The sequence below is a fragment of the Leopardus geoffroyi genome, chromosome A1 (genome assembly GCF_018350155.1).
Source record: "Leopardus geoffroyi isolate Oge1 chromosome A1, O.geoffroyi_Oge1_pat1.0, whole genome shotgun sequence".
NCBI classification, from domain to species: domain Eukaryota; kingdom Metazoa; phylum Chordata; class Mammalia; order Carnivora; family Felidae; genus Leopardus; species Leopardus geoffroyi.
The window spans coordinates 137974639-137992062 of record NC_059326.1 but is presented as its reverse complement, the minus strand read 5'-3'; the positions used below and the strand labels follow the sequence as shown (position 1 = coordinate 137992062).

General features: G+C 45.6%; 1 protein-coding gene and 1 pseudogene across 2 annotated transcripts; both read left to right on the top strand.

The window, feature by feature from the left end:
* The first annotated feature begins 832 nt into the window (after nucleotides 1-832).
* Nucleotides 833-15645, top strand: FOXD1 (forkhead box D1). Of its 2 annotated transcripts, XM_045495322.1 has the most exons (5): nucleotides 833-943; nucleotides 5245-5590; nucleotides 9819-9870; nucleotides 10353-12302; nucleotides 14289-15645. In XM_045495322.1, exon 4 carries the CDS (start codon nucleotides 10833-10835, stop codon nucleotides 12267-12269), a length of 1437 nt encoding a protein of 478 aa, XP_045351278.1. In that variant the 5' UTR covers nucleotides 833-943; nucleotides 5245-5590; nucleotides 9819-9870; nucleotides 10353-10832; the 3' UTR covers nucleotides 12270-12302; nucleotides 14289-15645. The 2 variants fall into 2 exon arrangements, with proteins under 2 accessions (XP_045351278.1, XP_045351272.1); XM_045495316.1 differs by lacking the exon at nucleotides 14289-15645 and having other exon boundaries at nucleotides 10353-13623.
* LOC123606716 lies at nucleotides 872-1174 on the top strand (annotated as a pseudogene).
* Nucleotides 15646-17424: the final 1779 nt, after the last annotated feature.

The window sequence follows — 17424 nt, the reverse complement described above, 5'->3', positions numbered from 1 at the left end:
CTGTTTGTTCTTTATTTCATCTCTTGCATTCTTCATACTTAATGTTTCCACTAGGGTTTTTCGAAAATTATTTATCTTCTTGCTTGATCTTACTAATAATTTCTCTTTTCTCTTTAAGATATTTATCATGTTTATTTAAAATTCTTAGTGTCTGAGGGTGCCTGGGTGGCTCATTCGGTTAGGTGTGTGACTTTGGCTCAGATCATGATCTCACAGTTCGTGTGTTTGAGCCCCACATCGGGCTCTGTGCTGACAGCTCAGAGCCTGGAACCTGCTTTGAATTCTGTGTCTCCCTCTCTCTCTCCCCCTCCCCCACTCATGCTCTGTCTCTCTCTGTCTCTCAAAGATAAATAAGCATTAAAAAATGTTTTAAATTCTTAGTGTCTGTTCCAATAGTTACGCGTCAGATGATATAAACTGTTTAGACTATAGTCTTTTTTTTACACTAATTATGCTCCTCAGGTCACAGCTCAGCAATTTGGAGATTGCTCATTGTGAAAAATGAGGGAAAGATAGAAAAGTGCAATATAAATACCAAAGTAAAAATCACCATAATCCCACCTCTCAGAAATAACCAACTGACCTTTTACTGTATTTCCTTCCAGTCACACTATTTACATGTATAGCATATTTAAAAATTGGTAAGATATTATGTGTAATTTTCTATCTGAAGTTTTCCTTTACCATTAGTCTTAAGACCTTTTCAAGTTATTAAAATTGTTTGCAGACCTAATGTTTTTATTGAAGTGTAATTAACAAACAGTGTTATATTAGTTTCAGGTGTGCACTTCAACAATCCTATACATTACTCAATGCTCATCAAGATAAGTGTATTCTGCCTTTCACGAAGGGACATCTTCCCCACGAAAACATGCCTCTCTCCAAGGACCTCCTCCACCCCTCCCCAGGAGAGGAGGAGAGGAAGCGGAAGAAGAAGTGCCTGGTGCGTAGCCCCAATTCCTACTTCATGGATGTGAAATGCTCATAAAATCGCGATTGTCTTGAGCCATGCACAAACTGTAGTTTTGTGTGTTGGCTGCTCCACTTTCCATTGCCAGCCTACAGGAGGAAAAGCAAGACTTACAGAAGGATGCTCCTTCAGACGGAAGTAGCACTAATAACCCCCAGAATCAAGATGATGGGAAACCATCCCAATAAAAACACTTAAGTTTTATTTTTAAGTAAAATCTCTACCCTGAAGGTGGGGCTAGAACTCACAACCCCAAGATCAAGGGTCACGTGCTGCACAGACCAAGACAGCCTGGCACCCCCCACTGAACACATTTTGGATTAGAAAAAGAAAAGTATGTGCTCTTAATCCCTTTTATCTCTTTCACTCATTCTCCCATCCACCTCCCCTCTGGCAACCAAAGTTTATTCTCTCTATTTTTGAATCTGTGTTTTGTTTCTTAAAATCCACGTATAAGTGAAATCATATGGTATTTATCTTTCTCTGACATATTTCACTTAGCGTTATATGCTCGAGGTCCTTCCATCTTGTTACAAATGGCAGGATCTCATTCTTTTTTATGGTTGAGTATTATTCCATTGTACATATCTACCACATCTCCTTTATCTACTCATCTATGGATAGACAGTAGGGTTGCTTCCATATTTTGGCTATTGTAAATAATGCTGCAATAAAAATAGGGTGTATATGTCTTTTTGAATTAGCGTTTTCATTTTCTTTGAGTAAATACCTGGTAGTGGAATTACTGGATAATATAGTAATTCTATTTTTAATGTTTTGAAGAACTTTCATACTGTTTCCACAGCGGCTTCACCAAATTGCATTCCCACCAATTGTACACAAGGGTTCCTTTTCCTCCACATCCTCATCATCCTCATTTGTTGTTTCTTGTCATTTGGATTCTAACCATTCTGAAAGGTTGTAAGGTGATATCTCATTGTGGTTTTAATTTGAATTTTCCTAATGATGAGAGATGTTAAGTACCTTTTCATGTGTCTGTTGGCCATCTGTATGTCTTCTTTGGGAAAATGTCTATTCAGGTCCTCTGCCCATTTTTTAATTGTGTGTTTTTCTGATATCCACTTGTATAAGTTCTTTATTTATTTTGGATATTAACCCCTTATTGGATATATCATTTGGAAATGTCTTCTCCCATTCAGTAGGTTGCCTTTTTGTTTTATTAATGGTTTCCTTCACTGTGCAAAACCTTTTTATTTTTGTGTAGTCCCAGTAGTTTAATTTTGCTTTTGTTTCCTTTGCCTGTGGAGACATATCTAGAAAAATCTTTCTCCAGCTGATGTCAAAGAAATTACCACCCATGTTTCCTTCTAGGAGTTTTATGGCTTCAGGTTTCACATTTGGTGGTCTTTAATCCATTTTGAGTTTATTTCTGTGTAAGAAAGTGGTCTAGTTTCTGTTCACTTTTCCCAGAACCAAGTGTTGAAGAGAATGTCTTTTTCCTGTTGTATATCCTAGCCTCTTTTGTCTTAGATTAATTAATTATAAAAGCATGGCTTTATTTCTGGGTTCTCTATTGACCTAGGTGTCTATTTTGTTGCCAGCACCATACTGTTTTGATTACTACAGCTTTGTACTTCTTTGTCAAGATTGTTTTGGCTATTCAGGGTCTTCGGTGGTTCCATACAATTAGTATTACTTGTTCCAGTTTCTGTGAAAAATGTTGGTGTTTTGATAGGGATTGCATTAAATGGCTTTGGGTAGTGTGGACATTTAATTCTTCCAACCCATGAACATGGACTATCTTTCTATTTGTTTGTGTCATCTTCAATTTCTTTAATCAATGTTTTATAGTTTTTGGATTATAGGTCTTTCACTTCCTTAGTTAAGTTTATTCCTAGGTAGTTTTTTTTTTTTTGGTATTTTGTTATTTTTGATGCAATTGTAAATTTTAAAAATTATTTTTATTTATTTAATTTATTTAATTTTTATTTTTAAGAGAGAAAGAGTGCAAGCAGGGAAGGGGCAGAGGGAGGGAATCTTAAGCAGGCTCCACGCTCAGTGAGGAGCCCCACATTGGGGCTCTATCTTACCACCTTAAGATCATGACCTGAGCCAAAATCAAGAGTCAGATGCTTAACTGACTGAGCCACCCAGGTGCCCCAATTTTTGGTATAATTGTAAATGGGATTGTTTCCTTAATTTCTCTTTCTGCTGCTTCATTATTAGTGTGTACAAATGTAATGGATTTCTGTATATTAATTAATTTTGTATCCTGCGACTTTCCTGAATTCATGTATTAGTTCTAGTAGTTTTGGGGTTTTTTTGGTAGTCTTTAGGGGGTTCTATATATAGTATCATGTTATCTGCAAAGAGTGAAAGTTTTACTTCTTCCTTATCAATTTGGACGCCTTTCATTTCTTTTTCTTGCCTGATTGCTCTGATTAGGACTTCCAGTCACAGACCTAACTTTTAATGATTGCAAATGATTCCATTTTAAGGATATATAGTAAAACGTTGAACTCTTGAGCATTTAGCATGTTCCCAATTTTTTTCCCTTAAAAAAATCACTACAACAAACAATTTTGTACATAAATCTTTGTTTATATTTCTGGTTGTTTTCTTAGGATGGAGACCTAGAATGAATGATACAGAGAGAATGGGCACTGAAGATACAACTGACAAATTGTTTGCTAGAAGTTTTGTGTCACTACACTTTACACAGGAAGTGTATGATTGAGTTCTTACCATTACACCCATCATGTTCATGTTCTTTGCTGATTTGATCGAGGAAAATGGCATTTCACCTTTTTCCAATTTGCATGTCTTTTATTACCAGTGGTCATTATTTTTCTTTACTCTTCTGTAGATTTTGGGTTCAGATCCTTTCTCAGTTTTTTCTGCTCTAGAAAGTTAGCCAATCAGAGCTTTCTAGTAAAGACAATTTGCTCACATGTTCCTCTAGTGGAAATTTTTAAGACCACCTTCTGCACAGGGGCTATGTTTGTATTCCACAGCAACTAACCCCCCACCGCCACATTGGTGCCAGACTGTGGTGTCAGGTGAAGGGTTGCCCCTGAGGGTGGATATTGAGATCTTTTGGTGTGTTTGCATATGTAAAGCAGAGGGATGATAGTTCAGTCTTGGTTTAAGCCTGGACACCAAGCAATAGAGTGTATGTGTGTGCATGTGCATGTGTGTGTGTGCACACGTGTGTGTGCAATAGCTACGGTTGGTCACTATGTATTTTAAACACACAAAAAATTGCAATAAGTGACAAGGCTTTCTCATGGTTTTATAAAGGATCCTTTTTATTTTCAAAGCTGCATCCCTAAAATCACTTTAAAGAGCCCCATTCTTCCCAAGCAGAGAGATTTCTCTTCACAGAGAGCCCCTGAGTGAACTACAAATAAAAAATAATAATAAATGCATTCTTTCTAGATATGGTAATACTATTTTTTAATTCTTATGTTAGAATTAAAAATAATATGTCTATTTCCAAGAAATTAACTTATTAAACAATGTAAGTAAACATGAGAAGATTACAGAGCTACAAACATATTCTCTTTTTTTAAATGTTTATTTATTTTTGAGAGGGAGACAGAAACCAAAGCAGGCTTCAGGCTCTGAGCTGTCAGCACAGAGCTGGTCACAGGGTTTGGACTCGCGAACCGCGAGATCATGACCTCAGCTGAAGTCAGCCACATAATCCATTGAGCCACCCAGGTGAGGCTATGAACATGTTCTCTTGAGAGTGTTGTATTGAAGGTAACCCCCCCAAAGGAGGAGTCCTCTCTGGAATGGAGATGTGTGTATTTTGCAGTTAAATTCCTGATAAAAATATCTTCTGAACTTTTCATTTTGGGATACAAAATTTAAACGTGCTGCCTCAAGCCACTGAGATCAGAGCTAAATAAGTCTCTGTGCTGGTGTGTGTTGGGGCAGGGGGGCTAGTCCAGGTTAACTGCGGTAATGAAAATTCCTGAGTCAGTATAAATAATTTTGCTGTTATAAAACACAGATTTAGACCTTTGCTGACATACTGAATTCTTGAGGATTTCTGAATCTTGCTCAGGACATGAAATGCTTGTTTAAGGAGCTGTTGTGCAAGCATAAGACTGCTTAATAAGACCCAGAAGGCCACTAAAATATCTTCTTCACAAAGGACTCTAACTTCCAACTACACTGCGTGAAGACCCCCATTTGAAACTGGATTATGACATTTTATCAAATGTTTTTTGTTAAAATGTACCTACCCTTAGGAGAGGTACTAACTACTCTCAGCCAGCAACACCTTGCCTTGAACTTATTTTCAGACTACGTAACTGGCTCCAAAGAAGCAGATTTACGGGGTGCAAAGAGTCTGGCCCATGGAGTCGTATGTTGGGAGAGGCTTCTGGAACTGCGACATGAAGATGGAGGGCTCCACTCTGCCTTCGTGGCCTCTGTAACAACTAGAGGCAACTGTCCATGGCTGTTTCCGCAGCCATCATATGGTATCCACTTCACCACTTGTTGTGACCTTGACATTAGCTCAGTGGCATGTATGAACCAACCCTCATGGAAGGAATATTAAACCACTAGAGAATGCTGAAGTGGAAGGACCTGGACAGCCAGAGAAACATTTCAAGGTCATCTGGGGCCTCCAAGGCTTTAAGACAGGTAAGAAGGCAGGAAAGGGATATAAAATGTAAGTGTGTGTGTGTGTGTGTGTGTGTGTGTGTGTGTGTGTGTTTGCGCGCGCACGCACGCACGCATCAGGGGAAAATATTCACAATTCTGGTGGAGTCTTAACTCTTACTTTTTTTTTTAAACTCTTTAAAATTGAAGATAATGTGCAGAGTGTGAATCTGAAAGTCTCAACGTTGGGGTGCCTGGGTGGCTCAGTCGGTTAAGCATCTGACTTTTAATTTCAGTTCAGGTCATGATCTTGCAGTTCATGGGTTCAAGCTCATCGTTGGGCTCTGTGGTGGCAGAATATCTGCTTGGGATTCTCTATCTCCCTCTCTCTCTGCCCCTCCCCCACTAAAATAAATAAATAAACTTAAAAAAAGAAATCTTAAAAAAAAAAAAGTCTCAAAATCGTGAGCAAGGTGAGGTTACAAATCTAGAAGGGTGTGGGAAGACTGTTGCTGTGACTTCACTAATGTGTGTGCTTTCTTAGGACAATGGGGTTCCTTTGAGGATTTCTGGGGTGAAAAAGGTGTAGGAAAATGACAAACCTTTATTGAATGCCCACTGCATGCGTGGTGTTACAAAGAGCTAGGTGCATGGAGGTTTGAAAAGGAACAGAATAGGAGAAAAATAACCCAATGTCCGTTGGCAGATGAATGGATAAGCAAAATGTGTATATATAGAAAAGAGTATTATTCAGCCTTAAAATGGAATGGCATTTTGATACACGCTACAACATGGATGAACTTTGAAGATACTGTAAGTGAAATAAGCAAGTCGCAAAGGACAAACACTGTATTTTTCTATTTTGTGAGACAGCCAGAATACTCAAATTCATAGAGAAAGTGGAATCATGGTTGCCAGGGGCTGGGGTTTGGGTGGGAGGAATGGAGTTCCTGTTAAAAAAAAATTTTTTTTAACGTTTATTTATGTTTGAGACAGAGAGAGACAGAGCATGAACGGGGGACGGTCAGAGAGAGGGAGACACAGAATCTGAAACAGGCTCCAGGCTCTGAGCTGTCAGCACAGAGCCGGACGTGGGGCTCGAACTCACAGACAGCGAAATCATGACCTGAGCCGAAGTCGGCTGCTTAACGACTGAGCCCACCCAAGCGCCCCTGGAGTTACTGTTTAATGGATACAGAGTTTCAGTTTGGGATGATGGAAAAATTCTGGAAGTGGATAATATGATTGTTGCCTCAACGTGACTTAATGCCTCTGAATTGTATAAAGTGGTAAATTTTTACTACTGTGCCATGCCACCGATGTGATGTTTGTGTATATATTCGTGTTATACATTACTTAATACATATAAGGCTCTGAGCCTAGTCACAAGAAAAAAAGTTAAAAAGTAAAAATAAAGGGTAAATTTTATGCTATGTATATTTTAACACACACTGGAAAACAATTTAAAAAAAAAAACAATTTAAAAAAACCAACGAGGAATAGAGTGCCCTTTGGCCTCCAGACGTTTGAGGTTCCAGAAAAGGAAGATGCGTAGAGCCACAGGGAAGGACAGTGTCCGGTTAAAGAACGGCTCCCAGGCACAGCTGTTGTGGCCGGGGGACTGAGAAAGCACTTGTCATTGGGACTAACAATTGTCCATCTACCTGGCTCCCCCACGGGACCCCTCACACCACGGACTCCAGTTTTATTCTTTCTCTCCAGAGCCAGAGCTCTAGGCACAAAGTGGTATCTCAGTACAGACTTGTGGAATGATTCCAGGAGAGACGCAGCCCCAAGCGTCCGCCGAGTTGGGAAACACGTTCGTATACACATTCATGGGTAAACTCTTGGGATGCTCTGGGGTAGAGAGAGCTGGAGTCCAAGGTCCCAAATGGGGAGTTTACTCCCCCAGGTCTCTGCTAGCCTTCACCCACCAAAGGAGGTTCTGTGAGGGGACCGAGTGCAAGGCGCCGAGCCCCCCCCCTCCCCCCCCGTAGAAGGTCCAGCCACCTCCCCGATTCCTGCTGCCGCACAATCCCAATAACGGCTCTCTGGCTCTCTCGGGCGGGGTGGGGGGGTGGGGGGACTTGTGGAGCGCCCAAACCATCCAAGTGAAAACAGCAGAAACCTGCGGTTCAGAGAAAGGCCTCTGCTACTGCTCGGCCGCTCCCAAGAAGGAGAGGTGGGGCCTCAAGAAACAAAAACCCTGGCCGTCCGACGGCCAGTGGGAGGGAAGGCCCGGAGCCCACTAGCCACACTTCCAAAACGCCTGCTGCCTCCCAGCTCGGGATCCGGGCCTGCGGCACGGTCAGCAGGGCGCTGCGCCGCCGCCAGGGGGCAGCCCTCCCCCACGTGGGCACCACCCGGCCAGGCGGGCGCCCCGCGCGTTCAGCGTGCACGCCAGCGGAGCACACGAGAGGGAGATCGCCGCGTAGCCCCCAGCCCGCCTCACAGAATAGTTTCTCGTCCCTTGTGCCAGCTTGAGAGCGTGGTGGTGGATATTCCCCAGCCGGGGCTGAGAGCTGGGAGCACGTTTGGGAGGGACGCCCGGGGGGAGGGGACGAGGGGCGGAAAGGAGGACCACGCGGGAAATGAAACACTTGGGTTTCCGCGCTCTGGGAATTTCAAGAGCCGGGAGCTACAGGCCGCGTACAAAAGTGTAGCTTCACTAAAGCAAACAAAGCAAGTGACACGTCCAAATCTGGGGCTCGAGTATAAAGCTCACCCAAATCTCTGTTAACACTGTCCCCGCAGCACTCCTCCTGGGTTGATCTTCAGCTCTGACCTTCTCTAAATCCTAACACTTATCCTTGAGTGGCCAGAAGATAATTTGCCACGTTTTTCAAACGTTTCCAGGGAAGATCCCTTTAACCCTTCGGGGAGGGAGCTTTGGACAAAGTTACAAACGGAACGCAAAGTCAATCTCAGCGCCCTCCTTGGACAGACAAGTTCAGGGTAGGGGAATGGGGGCTGATCACCTAAAGTAACTAACGGTCTGCGAACAAATTCCTCCCCTCCGTTTTACCTTCAAATACCTCGCCACACACCAATCCTCAGTCTAGTGCAAATCATGGTGTTTATTTAGCTATTGACTGGGTACTTATAAAACTTAAACTTCCTAATGTAAAAGTGAACGCCTTGGTAAGGAATCCTGGCTACATCAACAAAGCAATGTGATGCCTGATTAATAGTGCTGATTAATGTTGGCTCAGGTTAATGCTGAGCGCCTTACAATAATTAAATGGTTCAGTCATTTTTCAAACGAGACTCAATGGAAAATAATTTATTTACAATTTGAGGCGTTCTCGTAGATCTGTCAAAGATCTATGATGGACTTTATGGGTCATTTGTAAGTGTAACTGGTGGTTAGCTCTCCTAGGCAACAAAAACTCGATTTTAAAATAAGTCTTAGGTGGGGGGACAGTTTATTTTTGAGACTCGGTGATGGATAAGGGAGTAATAAAACGTTTGAAAATGTGAAAAACCTGGTGGATAAAATGATATACACAAAGGTAGCTGATGATTGTTCCTACAAAAAGCCATTGATTTTTGATAGTTTTTGTCAAGTGGTTATTTTAATCAGAAAGCTGTAATTTGGAGGCAGGTCCCTACTTTGAAATAGAAGTGTTTTAGGAAATTCAAATATCGAAAAAGTATGGTTATGTGAGTGTGAATTCCACAAGCTATTGGGATTCTTACACCAGCCACAATGATTAGAGTTGATGACAAAGATGGGAATACTCAAAATAATGTCATATTTAAATTATTTCCACTACCTTGTGACCTGAAAAGGAAAATTGGATTGAAAAGAACTTGCATCTTATTTTAAAATATTATTTCGTTTCTTTTTACCAGTAGCTATTGGAAATATTTAGATTTTCCAAAAACATTTCTAAAGCTGGTTTGAAAGTTTTAATTAATATAGTTCCTATTAAGCCTGAGTATGTGTATATGTTGTAGTTATTTAAGTATTTTGAGATTACTGTGAAGTGTTGATTAGAATGTTCCTCTTACTAAGAACTGTAGAGTCCCTTACCCATTATGAAAGAGCTTTTTATGAGTTGCTCCTAGGGTGCAGTTTTTAAAAATGTATTTTGTTTTTCACTAACATTTTCTATTTCTTTTCTGCATTCAATGATTACTTTCTTTATTCCCATGAAATTTGTCAGATCCTCTCATTAGAGGGGCTTAGTTTAGCTGTCAAGTTTCTAGGGCATTCAGTTGCAGATAAGTGACTAAAACGCCAGCCTAACCACATTTTTATTAACAGATGGCGGAAAACAAACGTCTTTGGAGAAGAACCGAAGGGGACAGGTTAAAAGGTCAGTAAACAATTATTATTGTGCTTAAACTGGGGGGGGGGGTTCTCTACAGATTCGATGGGGGAGCTGCTGGCCCAATCTGGGGGAGATGGGACAACCCATCTCAGAGCCATTCAGATCTCAGAGCCATTCCCCAGGGACCACCTCGGACGATTGGGGGAGGGGAGTTACCTCTGGGCTGGACGTCTCCTACAGGCCATCTGACTGGTCAAACTGTCGCGTCACGGGAGTGCTTGTGAAGTTAGGATTGAGGGCTAATTGAAGGGAAGGAGCCTGGGAATTCCAACTCGTGCAGTGGCCCTAGGTCCAGAGCACCGCGGGCCAGCACGTAATTCGGGTCCCAACCCCTTTGACAAGGAGTAGTAAAGAGTGGTGGGGTCCTCTCTCCTCCCCCCATGTTCTCAGTTGCTGCTCCCTCCTACGGGTAAACTTTCTCCCTAGCAGGGCTGATTTCCTAGGCTTTCTTTCCCTTCCCTCGGTAGCGCTCTGACGTGCACACCATGTGACAGGCCTCCTGCTATAAGCCGAGGAAAGGTCCGCCCTCTCCTGGACTCAGCCCTCGCCTCGCCGAGCTCGGTCCCTAGACTCTCGCCCGTCCCGCACCGTCCCAGGCGCCCGACACTCTGACTTGCTCGCCCGGGGCCTCGCCACCCCCTCCTCACTGATCGTGCGAGGCCCCGCTCCGCAAGGGGAAGGTCAAGTCCCCCCGCCTGGAACCGGTGCGCGCGGAGTCCAGCGAGTGCAGAGACCTTGCGGCTCTCGCGGCGGCGCAGGAGTTACAAAGTCGCGGCGCAAAAAGCCTCTGCCGCAGCCCGGCAGCTCCCGCGCAGCTCCAGCGGCGGCGGCGCCCCCAGCGTGGCGCCCCCGTGCCGGGCCCGCCGCCCGGGACCCGGGCTGGGGCGCGGCGGGAGCCCGGAGCCCGGCGCCCCTATGCGCCGCCTCGCCGCCGCCGCGCTACAGCTATGACCCTGAGCACGGAGATGTCCGATGCCTCCGGCCTCGCGGAGGAGACAGACATCGACGTGGTAGGGGAGGGCGAGGACGAAGACGACGAGGAAGAGGACGACGACGAGGGCAGCGGCGGCGTGTCCCGCCTGGCGGTCCCCGCGCAGCGGCGGCGGCGGCGGCGCTCCTACGCCGGAGAGGACGAGCTGGAGGACCTGGAGGAGGAGGAGGACGACGACGATGACATCCTGCTGGCCCCGCGCTCAGTGGCCTCCCCGGCGCCCCCGGGCCCAGCCCCAGTGGCGGGAGCCGGGGCCGGCGGGGGCGGCGGCGCGGGCTCGGGCGCGGGCGGCGGCGGCGGCGGCGGCGGGACCGCGGGCGGCGGCGCCAAGAACCCCCTGGTGAAGCCGCCCTACTCGTACATCGCGCTCATCACCATGGCCATCCTGCAGAGCCCCAAGAAGCGGCTGACGCTGAGCGAGATCTGCGAGTTCATCAGCGGCCGCTTCCCCTACTACCGGGAGAAGTTCCCCGCCTGGCAGAACAGCATCCGCCACAACCTCTCGCTCAACGACTGCTTCGTCAAGATCCCCCGCGAGCCCGGCAACCCCGGCAAAGGCAACTACTGGACGCTGGACCCCGAGTCCGCCGACATGTTCGACAACGGCAGCTTCCTGCGCCGGAGGAAGCGCTTCAAGCGGCAGCCGCTGCTCCCGCCCAACGCCGCGGCCGCCGAGTCGCTGCTGCTGCGCAGCGCAGGGGGCGCGGCGGGCGCGGGCGACCCCGCTGCGGCCGCGGCGCTCTTCCCGCCCGCGCCCCCGCCGCCCCCGCACGCCTACGGCTACGGCCCCTACGGCTGCGGCTACGGCCTGCAGCTGCCGCCCTACGCGCCGCCCTCGGCCCTCTTCGCCGCCGCCGCCGCGGCCGCCGCCGCCGCCGCCGCCTTCCACCCGCACTCGCCCCCGCCGCCCCCGCCGCCCCCGCCGCCGCACGGCGCGGCCGCGGAGCTGGCCCGGACCGCCTTCGGCTACCGGCCGCACCCGCTCGGCGCCGCCCTGCCCGCCCCCCTGCAGGCCTCGGCTGCCAAGGCCGGCGGCCCGGGCGCCTCGGCGCTGGCGCGCTCGCCCTTCTCCATCGAGAGCATCATCGGAGGCAGCCTGGGCCCGGCCGCCGCCGCCGCCGCCGCGCAAGCAGCCGTCGCCGTGCAGGCCTCGCCTTCACCCTCTGCGGGGACCCCGTCCGCGCCCGCGCCGGGATCCGGCGGCGGCGGCGGCGGCGGCGGCTGCGCGGCTCAGGCGGCCGTAGGCCCGGCCGCCGCGCTCACCCGCTCCCTCGTGGCCGCCGCGGCCGCCGCCGCCTCCTCGGTCTCCTCGTCCGCCGCGCTGGGGACTCTGCACCAAGGGACTGCCCTGTCCAGTGTCGAGAACTTTACTGCTAGGATTTCAAATTGTTAATAACGCTATGTTAGCGCGCTTGGGAAAGAGAAGGTAGGAATCCCGGCTTTTTTTTTTTTTTTTTTCTTTTTTTCTTTCATCTTGCTGGTTTGGCGTTTGGTACACTTCTCCCGGCGCGGCCCCTCCAGACCTCGCGCCCCCATTTTCGCCGCTTGGGACTCTCAGACAAGACTTGAGTTTGGCAGCAGCGGGGACGCGCTTTTTGGCTCTGCGGGTCCCTCTATTTATGCAAAGTCGCCCTATGCTGCAGGCCCCGACCCGGGGTGCGGAGGAAGAGGGTACTGGTGGGGGCATTCCCTTGGCCTAGGCACAAGGGGCTTCCTTGACTTGTGGGAAACGTTTTTCTAAAAAATCTAAGCCTTTTTGAGGTCTAGAGATTCTCAGGTCCAGGCGTTAAAAATATCAGTAATGTTCAAAAGAATGATATACAAACAGTAAAGGTCCTGAAGAGTGCCAGCGAAGCAATAGTTTTTATTTGAGGACACTTGTCTGGTGTACTTTTTCATGAAAAGGAAAAAAACGATTAACATGTTTACACAAGGAGAAAAAGTCAAAATTATCATTTCTTATTTTAACCTGTGTTTTGTATCATAATAGACATGCGGATTTTTTATTTTGTACTTACTGCGTATTCTTTACAAGGAGTATTGTAAATTTTACTGGCAATTATTATTGTACTATTCTAATGTAAGATTTTTACACTTTTTCAGAAATAAAATGCTTAATTTTCAAAGAAAAATCCACCAAAAAGTTGGCTTCAGTCGTCCCCTGCTTAGTTTATTTTCTCTTTTGTTAAGGAAATTTCTAGGGGAGTTATGTAGGAACCCAATATAGAATAGGACATTTTATTTTCAAAGAGAATTTAACAAAAGCATCATGCCATGATTTTTCAGTTATACTTCCTAGGTCAAAGCTATTGCAAGAAACCAGAAACGACTTCTAAATGATTACAAGTTGAAGAAGTTACTTTGGTATACATTTTCAAATCTCATTCCATTCCATTTTGAAGAGCATTGAGGCTATTTAAAATTAATGCCACAGTTACCCTCCGATAATTTTATGGAACTTTAAATTTATTTGTCAGTTTCCCACTTCATTTGATTTCCACTCGCTTTTGAGCACAATATTGCATATATCTGTAAAAGCTCTGCAACACATTATATTGTAATGAAAGCAACACAAGCAAATAGGTAACTTTTAGTTTAAAATTTTTAGAGATGATCAACACTTAAGTAGCTTTGAAGTCCTGAATATTTACACATATAAAATAAATTGTATTTGAAAGCTCTAGGGTTTAAAGCCACCACTCTCCTGACAGAAGGGATTCCAGGAATTGAATAAAGAAATTTTTATTCTAAAAGGCAAACTTAACATTGAAATTCTAATTTAAATGTGTAACTTAAGGTGTGTAAGAGAAATCTTCAATTTTAGGGTAGTACACACGAAGAATAAAAATGAAAATGTATCAGGTGTTTATTGAAGTATTTATACAATTTTCATGATTTAGGCTATCTTTTTTCAAACTTTAAGTGTTTTCAATAACTACTTGTTGCAGGCAATTTCTAGTTCTTTGAAAAAACGTGAGTCTCTAGTTTTGATGACTATAGATGTTATTGTGGGCTCCAAATAAAAGTAAAGCATATGTAATTTAAATAATATTAGTGAGTTGCAGAGGAGGTTAAATATGTTTATTAAATTATTTTTCAAAAAATCTGGACAGGTATATACCTGAAGATCTGCACAACTAACCAATCAAGTTAACGAAGACTGACTTATAGGCCAATATTTTTGCAGTGACATTCATTCTTGATGCCCTGTCCTCTTGTCCCTCTTTAGGGAGGGGAAAAAATGGACTCTCACAGCCTCAAAAGTTAAGTTCCGGGTTTTTTCCTATCAAATATTTGGAATAGATTAAATAAGAGTTTAAACATACCCTCATAGTTTACTACTAAGTATATAGATACAAACTGAAATATTGTTAGATCAAAATCTTATATACAAAAGTTACGTTTGCCCTAGCACGGCTAAGAGAGAGGACTTTGGAACCGAGAACGTCCAGATGCCACAGCTGCCCCGGGGTGGAGACGAGTTAGCAGGCGGAACCCAGACGGCCCAGGCACCGCTTGCATGCCTCGCAGCCTTCTGTAAGTCACAGATCTGAAACTTAGAGCTGAAAGTCATTATGAGGAGAGAGTGAAAGAACGGGGCCATGGGTATTATTATTATTTGCATGATACTTGGATGTCCCGAACAGCGGGGAATCCCAGCTACTCCTTCTCTCTCTTCAAATTCCCGCATCTCTAAAAAGTGCCAGGACGGACTCTACCCCCTCCCCCGCCCCCAGGTTGTCCGCGCTTTTAAGAGAATGGTAACAAGGCACTGTGCAATCCAGCGCTGGCCTCCTTTGGCGTCTGGAGGTGGGGTCCCGCATCACCCAAGCCAGCTAGAGAGACCGCAAGCCTGTGGTGCGCCCCTGAGCCCTAAGAAAAAGTAAGCTCAACCGGCCTGCTCACTGTCGCGTTTTGCCTCATCACCTTCCGGGTTTGGGCTTCCACGGTAGGTGTTGCTGGCCCGGAGACGGACGAGATAGTGGGGAGCGAAGGCGGCGAGCCGGGCAGGGAGTGAGCGGTGGCGGACTACCGGGCGGCCGGGAACGCGGGGCTCGCCCGGTTGGCTGAGTGGACGAGCAGGTGCTGGAACAAAGGCCGAGGGGCTGCCGGGCTACGGAGGCCTTTGATGGGCAAGGACGTCTCCTCCCGGGGCTCCTCATTCGCATGCAAATCCAGCTCTGGTCCTCTTTTCTTTGAAGGCAAACAGAAGGATGTTTGTGTGTTTGTAAGGACGAAGCTTGCTTGAACAAGCCTTCCTCAATAGGCTGGGTCTCGAAAAATAAACCGGTTGGACAAACATTGGCCACCAGCTCTCCTCCTCCCAACTACAAAGTGTGGATTTGCTACAACTCATTAACCCGACGCTTTTCTCCCCTTCGCCTTGTTTCTCTGCTCATCAAACGCCCCCGTAGAGCCTGGAGACAAATGACCGAAGCTCAGTCGGGAGGGAATTGCAGTTAATAGGGAGAGGGATATATTGGGGCTAATGGTTCAGGCAGCTCCCGGAGAAGGACCACACAAAAAGGAGCCTCTCCATTCAGGGCTCTGTTGTGCTGCGGAGATTTACTCTGCAGCTAGATTTAGCCAAATGTTATCTATTGCCCGGGTAATGAAGCCCTTATGGATTGAATTGCTCCTTGTACCACACATGATGTCATGACCTTAGATCGTTTCTTGGTTGATTTCTTTTTTTCTCTATTGGGTAATTATTTTATTTCTTTAAAATAAGAAGCTAGAGCTTCTGCTCAACAAGTTTCCTCTCCGTCCGCATCCCGTGCATTTATTTAAGAGCCACTTCCTTTCCTCTTAAGAAAAGAAAAAGAAACTGGGGAGAGGAAGGAAAAATGATGAGAACCTCTCCCATTTTCTCTCACTGAGGCATCTGGATGTTTGCTCAGCTCTCCTTCCTGGTCCCCTACTCAGTGGGCCTTTCCTGCCCAAACTTTCTGCTGGTGGAACTGTATTTGGGGTATATTTACTATCAAAATTCTTACAGTGAATGTAATAAGCATCCATTTGGGAAAAGCTTCAGCCTTTAAGGTTTTATTATTATTATTTTTTTTTTTGAAAACCCACCATTCCTTCCTGTACCCTGTCCTCTGAGAGAGCTGGGGGAGGTGTTTTTTCTGATGGAAGGTGATTATTTTGATGGACTACCAGCCTGTGTCATTTATTAAAGGCTGTCTGAGGCCAGCGGCTGTGCCTGTTTTGTTTTTCTCTCTCTGGCCCTGGTGGCTCTGATTTCCTTGCTTGACCGAAGACCAAGCTTGGAGCAGCTAACTGTGTTATTATAACTGCTATAGATGAGTAAGGATCAGATCTTAGTACCCAGAGCCAGGAGTTAACGACTCTAGTTTTCGTTTAAAATTTTTCTGCTGGCTACACATTTTGCTCACACTTATTTTTATTACTGACTGAGAAAAGTCATGTGGGGACAACTTTAAGTTCATATGTACATCAAACTCAATCCAAATCAGAAATCTGCCCAGCAGTCACTCTGGTCTCTCTGGGATCCTTCAAGGGGATGACCGCAGGACACATTGGCGTGCCAGGGATCCCCTGCCCCCTTTAGAACTGAACCAGACAAGGAATGGCCTGGGAAGCAGAGTATAAGTAAAGTGGGCCCGGCATTGTCAGCATCCATTCCTGTCTCTCCCTGTTTCCTGGTGTTGCAGCTGGGCCACACGCACTCACACACACACATACACACACACACATGCACACACACACACACACACACACACACACACACACACAGGCATGACTGCTCATTGCCCATCAGCTGCCACTTGCCTCTCTTCTCCCCTATGATTTTGTAATTAGGCATATGCTTTTTGTTGGTAAATGTGTTTGATGTCACGGCCAGTGAAATGTGGACTGTTTATAGGGCCACGAATGTAAATGTGTAAATATGTTTAGTGTAAAATCTGGCCCTTCGACTTTAGCAATAAATACCCTGCCAATTTGGATACGATTACATTTGACAGGAAGATGGAGAATCTGATCATGACCAGCTGCTCATGGCTCTTTGGGACTTGTACTTTCCCAACTGAATTCACTTTTCAGATAATTTCTTTGCATGTCACATCTCTCTAATCACATCTTTCCCTTGACATGAACAGCTTGGGCTCTTTTCTTTTTATTGTTGACCGCTCTGGCACGCAGGAAGCTTCCTGGTTCATTCCTCTTGCTTCTTTACCAGGAAAACACTATTCAGTAACAAGTAAACACACATAGAAAATAATGGATTGTTATCATCAATCCCCTTTTTGAGTTCTGAGCCTCCAGGTGTGATAAGATGGCTCAGAAGAGAAATGAGACAAAGCCTCTGAGTTTCTGGCCCACACTTATAATTTCCTGCTCTTTATCATCATCATCCTGACTTTAAAAGCCATTTTGAGCTAGTCTCACTTTTAAAAAGTAAACGTTTTAGGAAGTACAATACACATACAGAAAAATGCACAAATCTCAATGACTTTTCACAAGGCAAACATACCCTTGCAACCAGCATCAGATCAAGAAGCAGATATTACCAGTTCCTTAGG

Excerpts from the sequence above, each read along its gene's own strand:
- FOXD1 (XM_045495322.1), top strand. The coding sequence starts at position 10,833 with ATGACCCTGAGCACGGAGATGTCCGATGCCTCCGGCCTCGCGGAGGAG.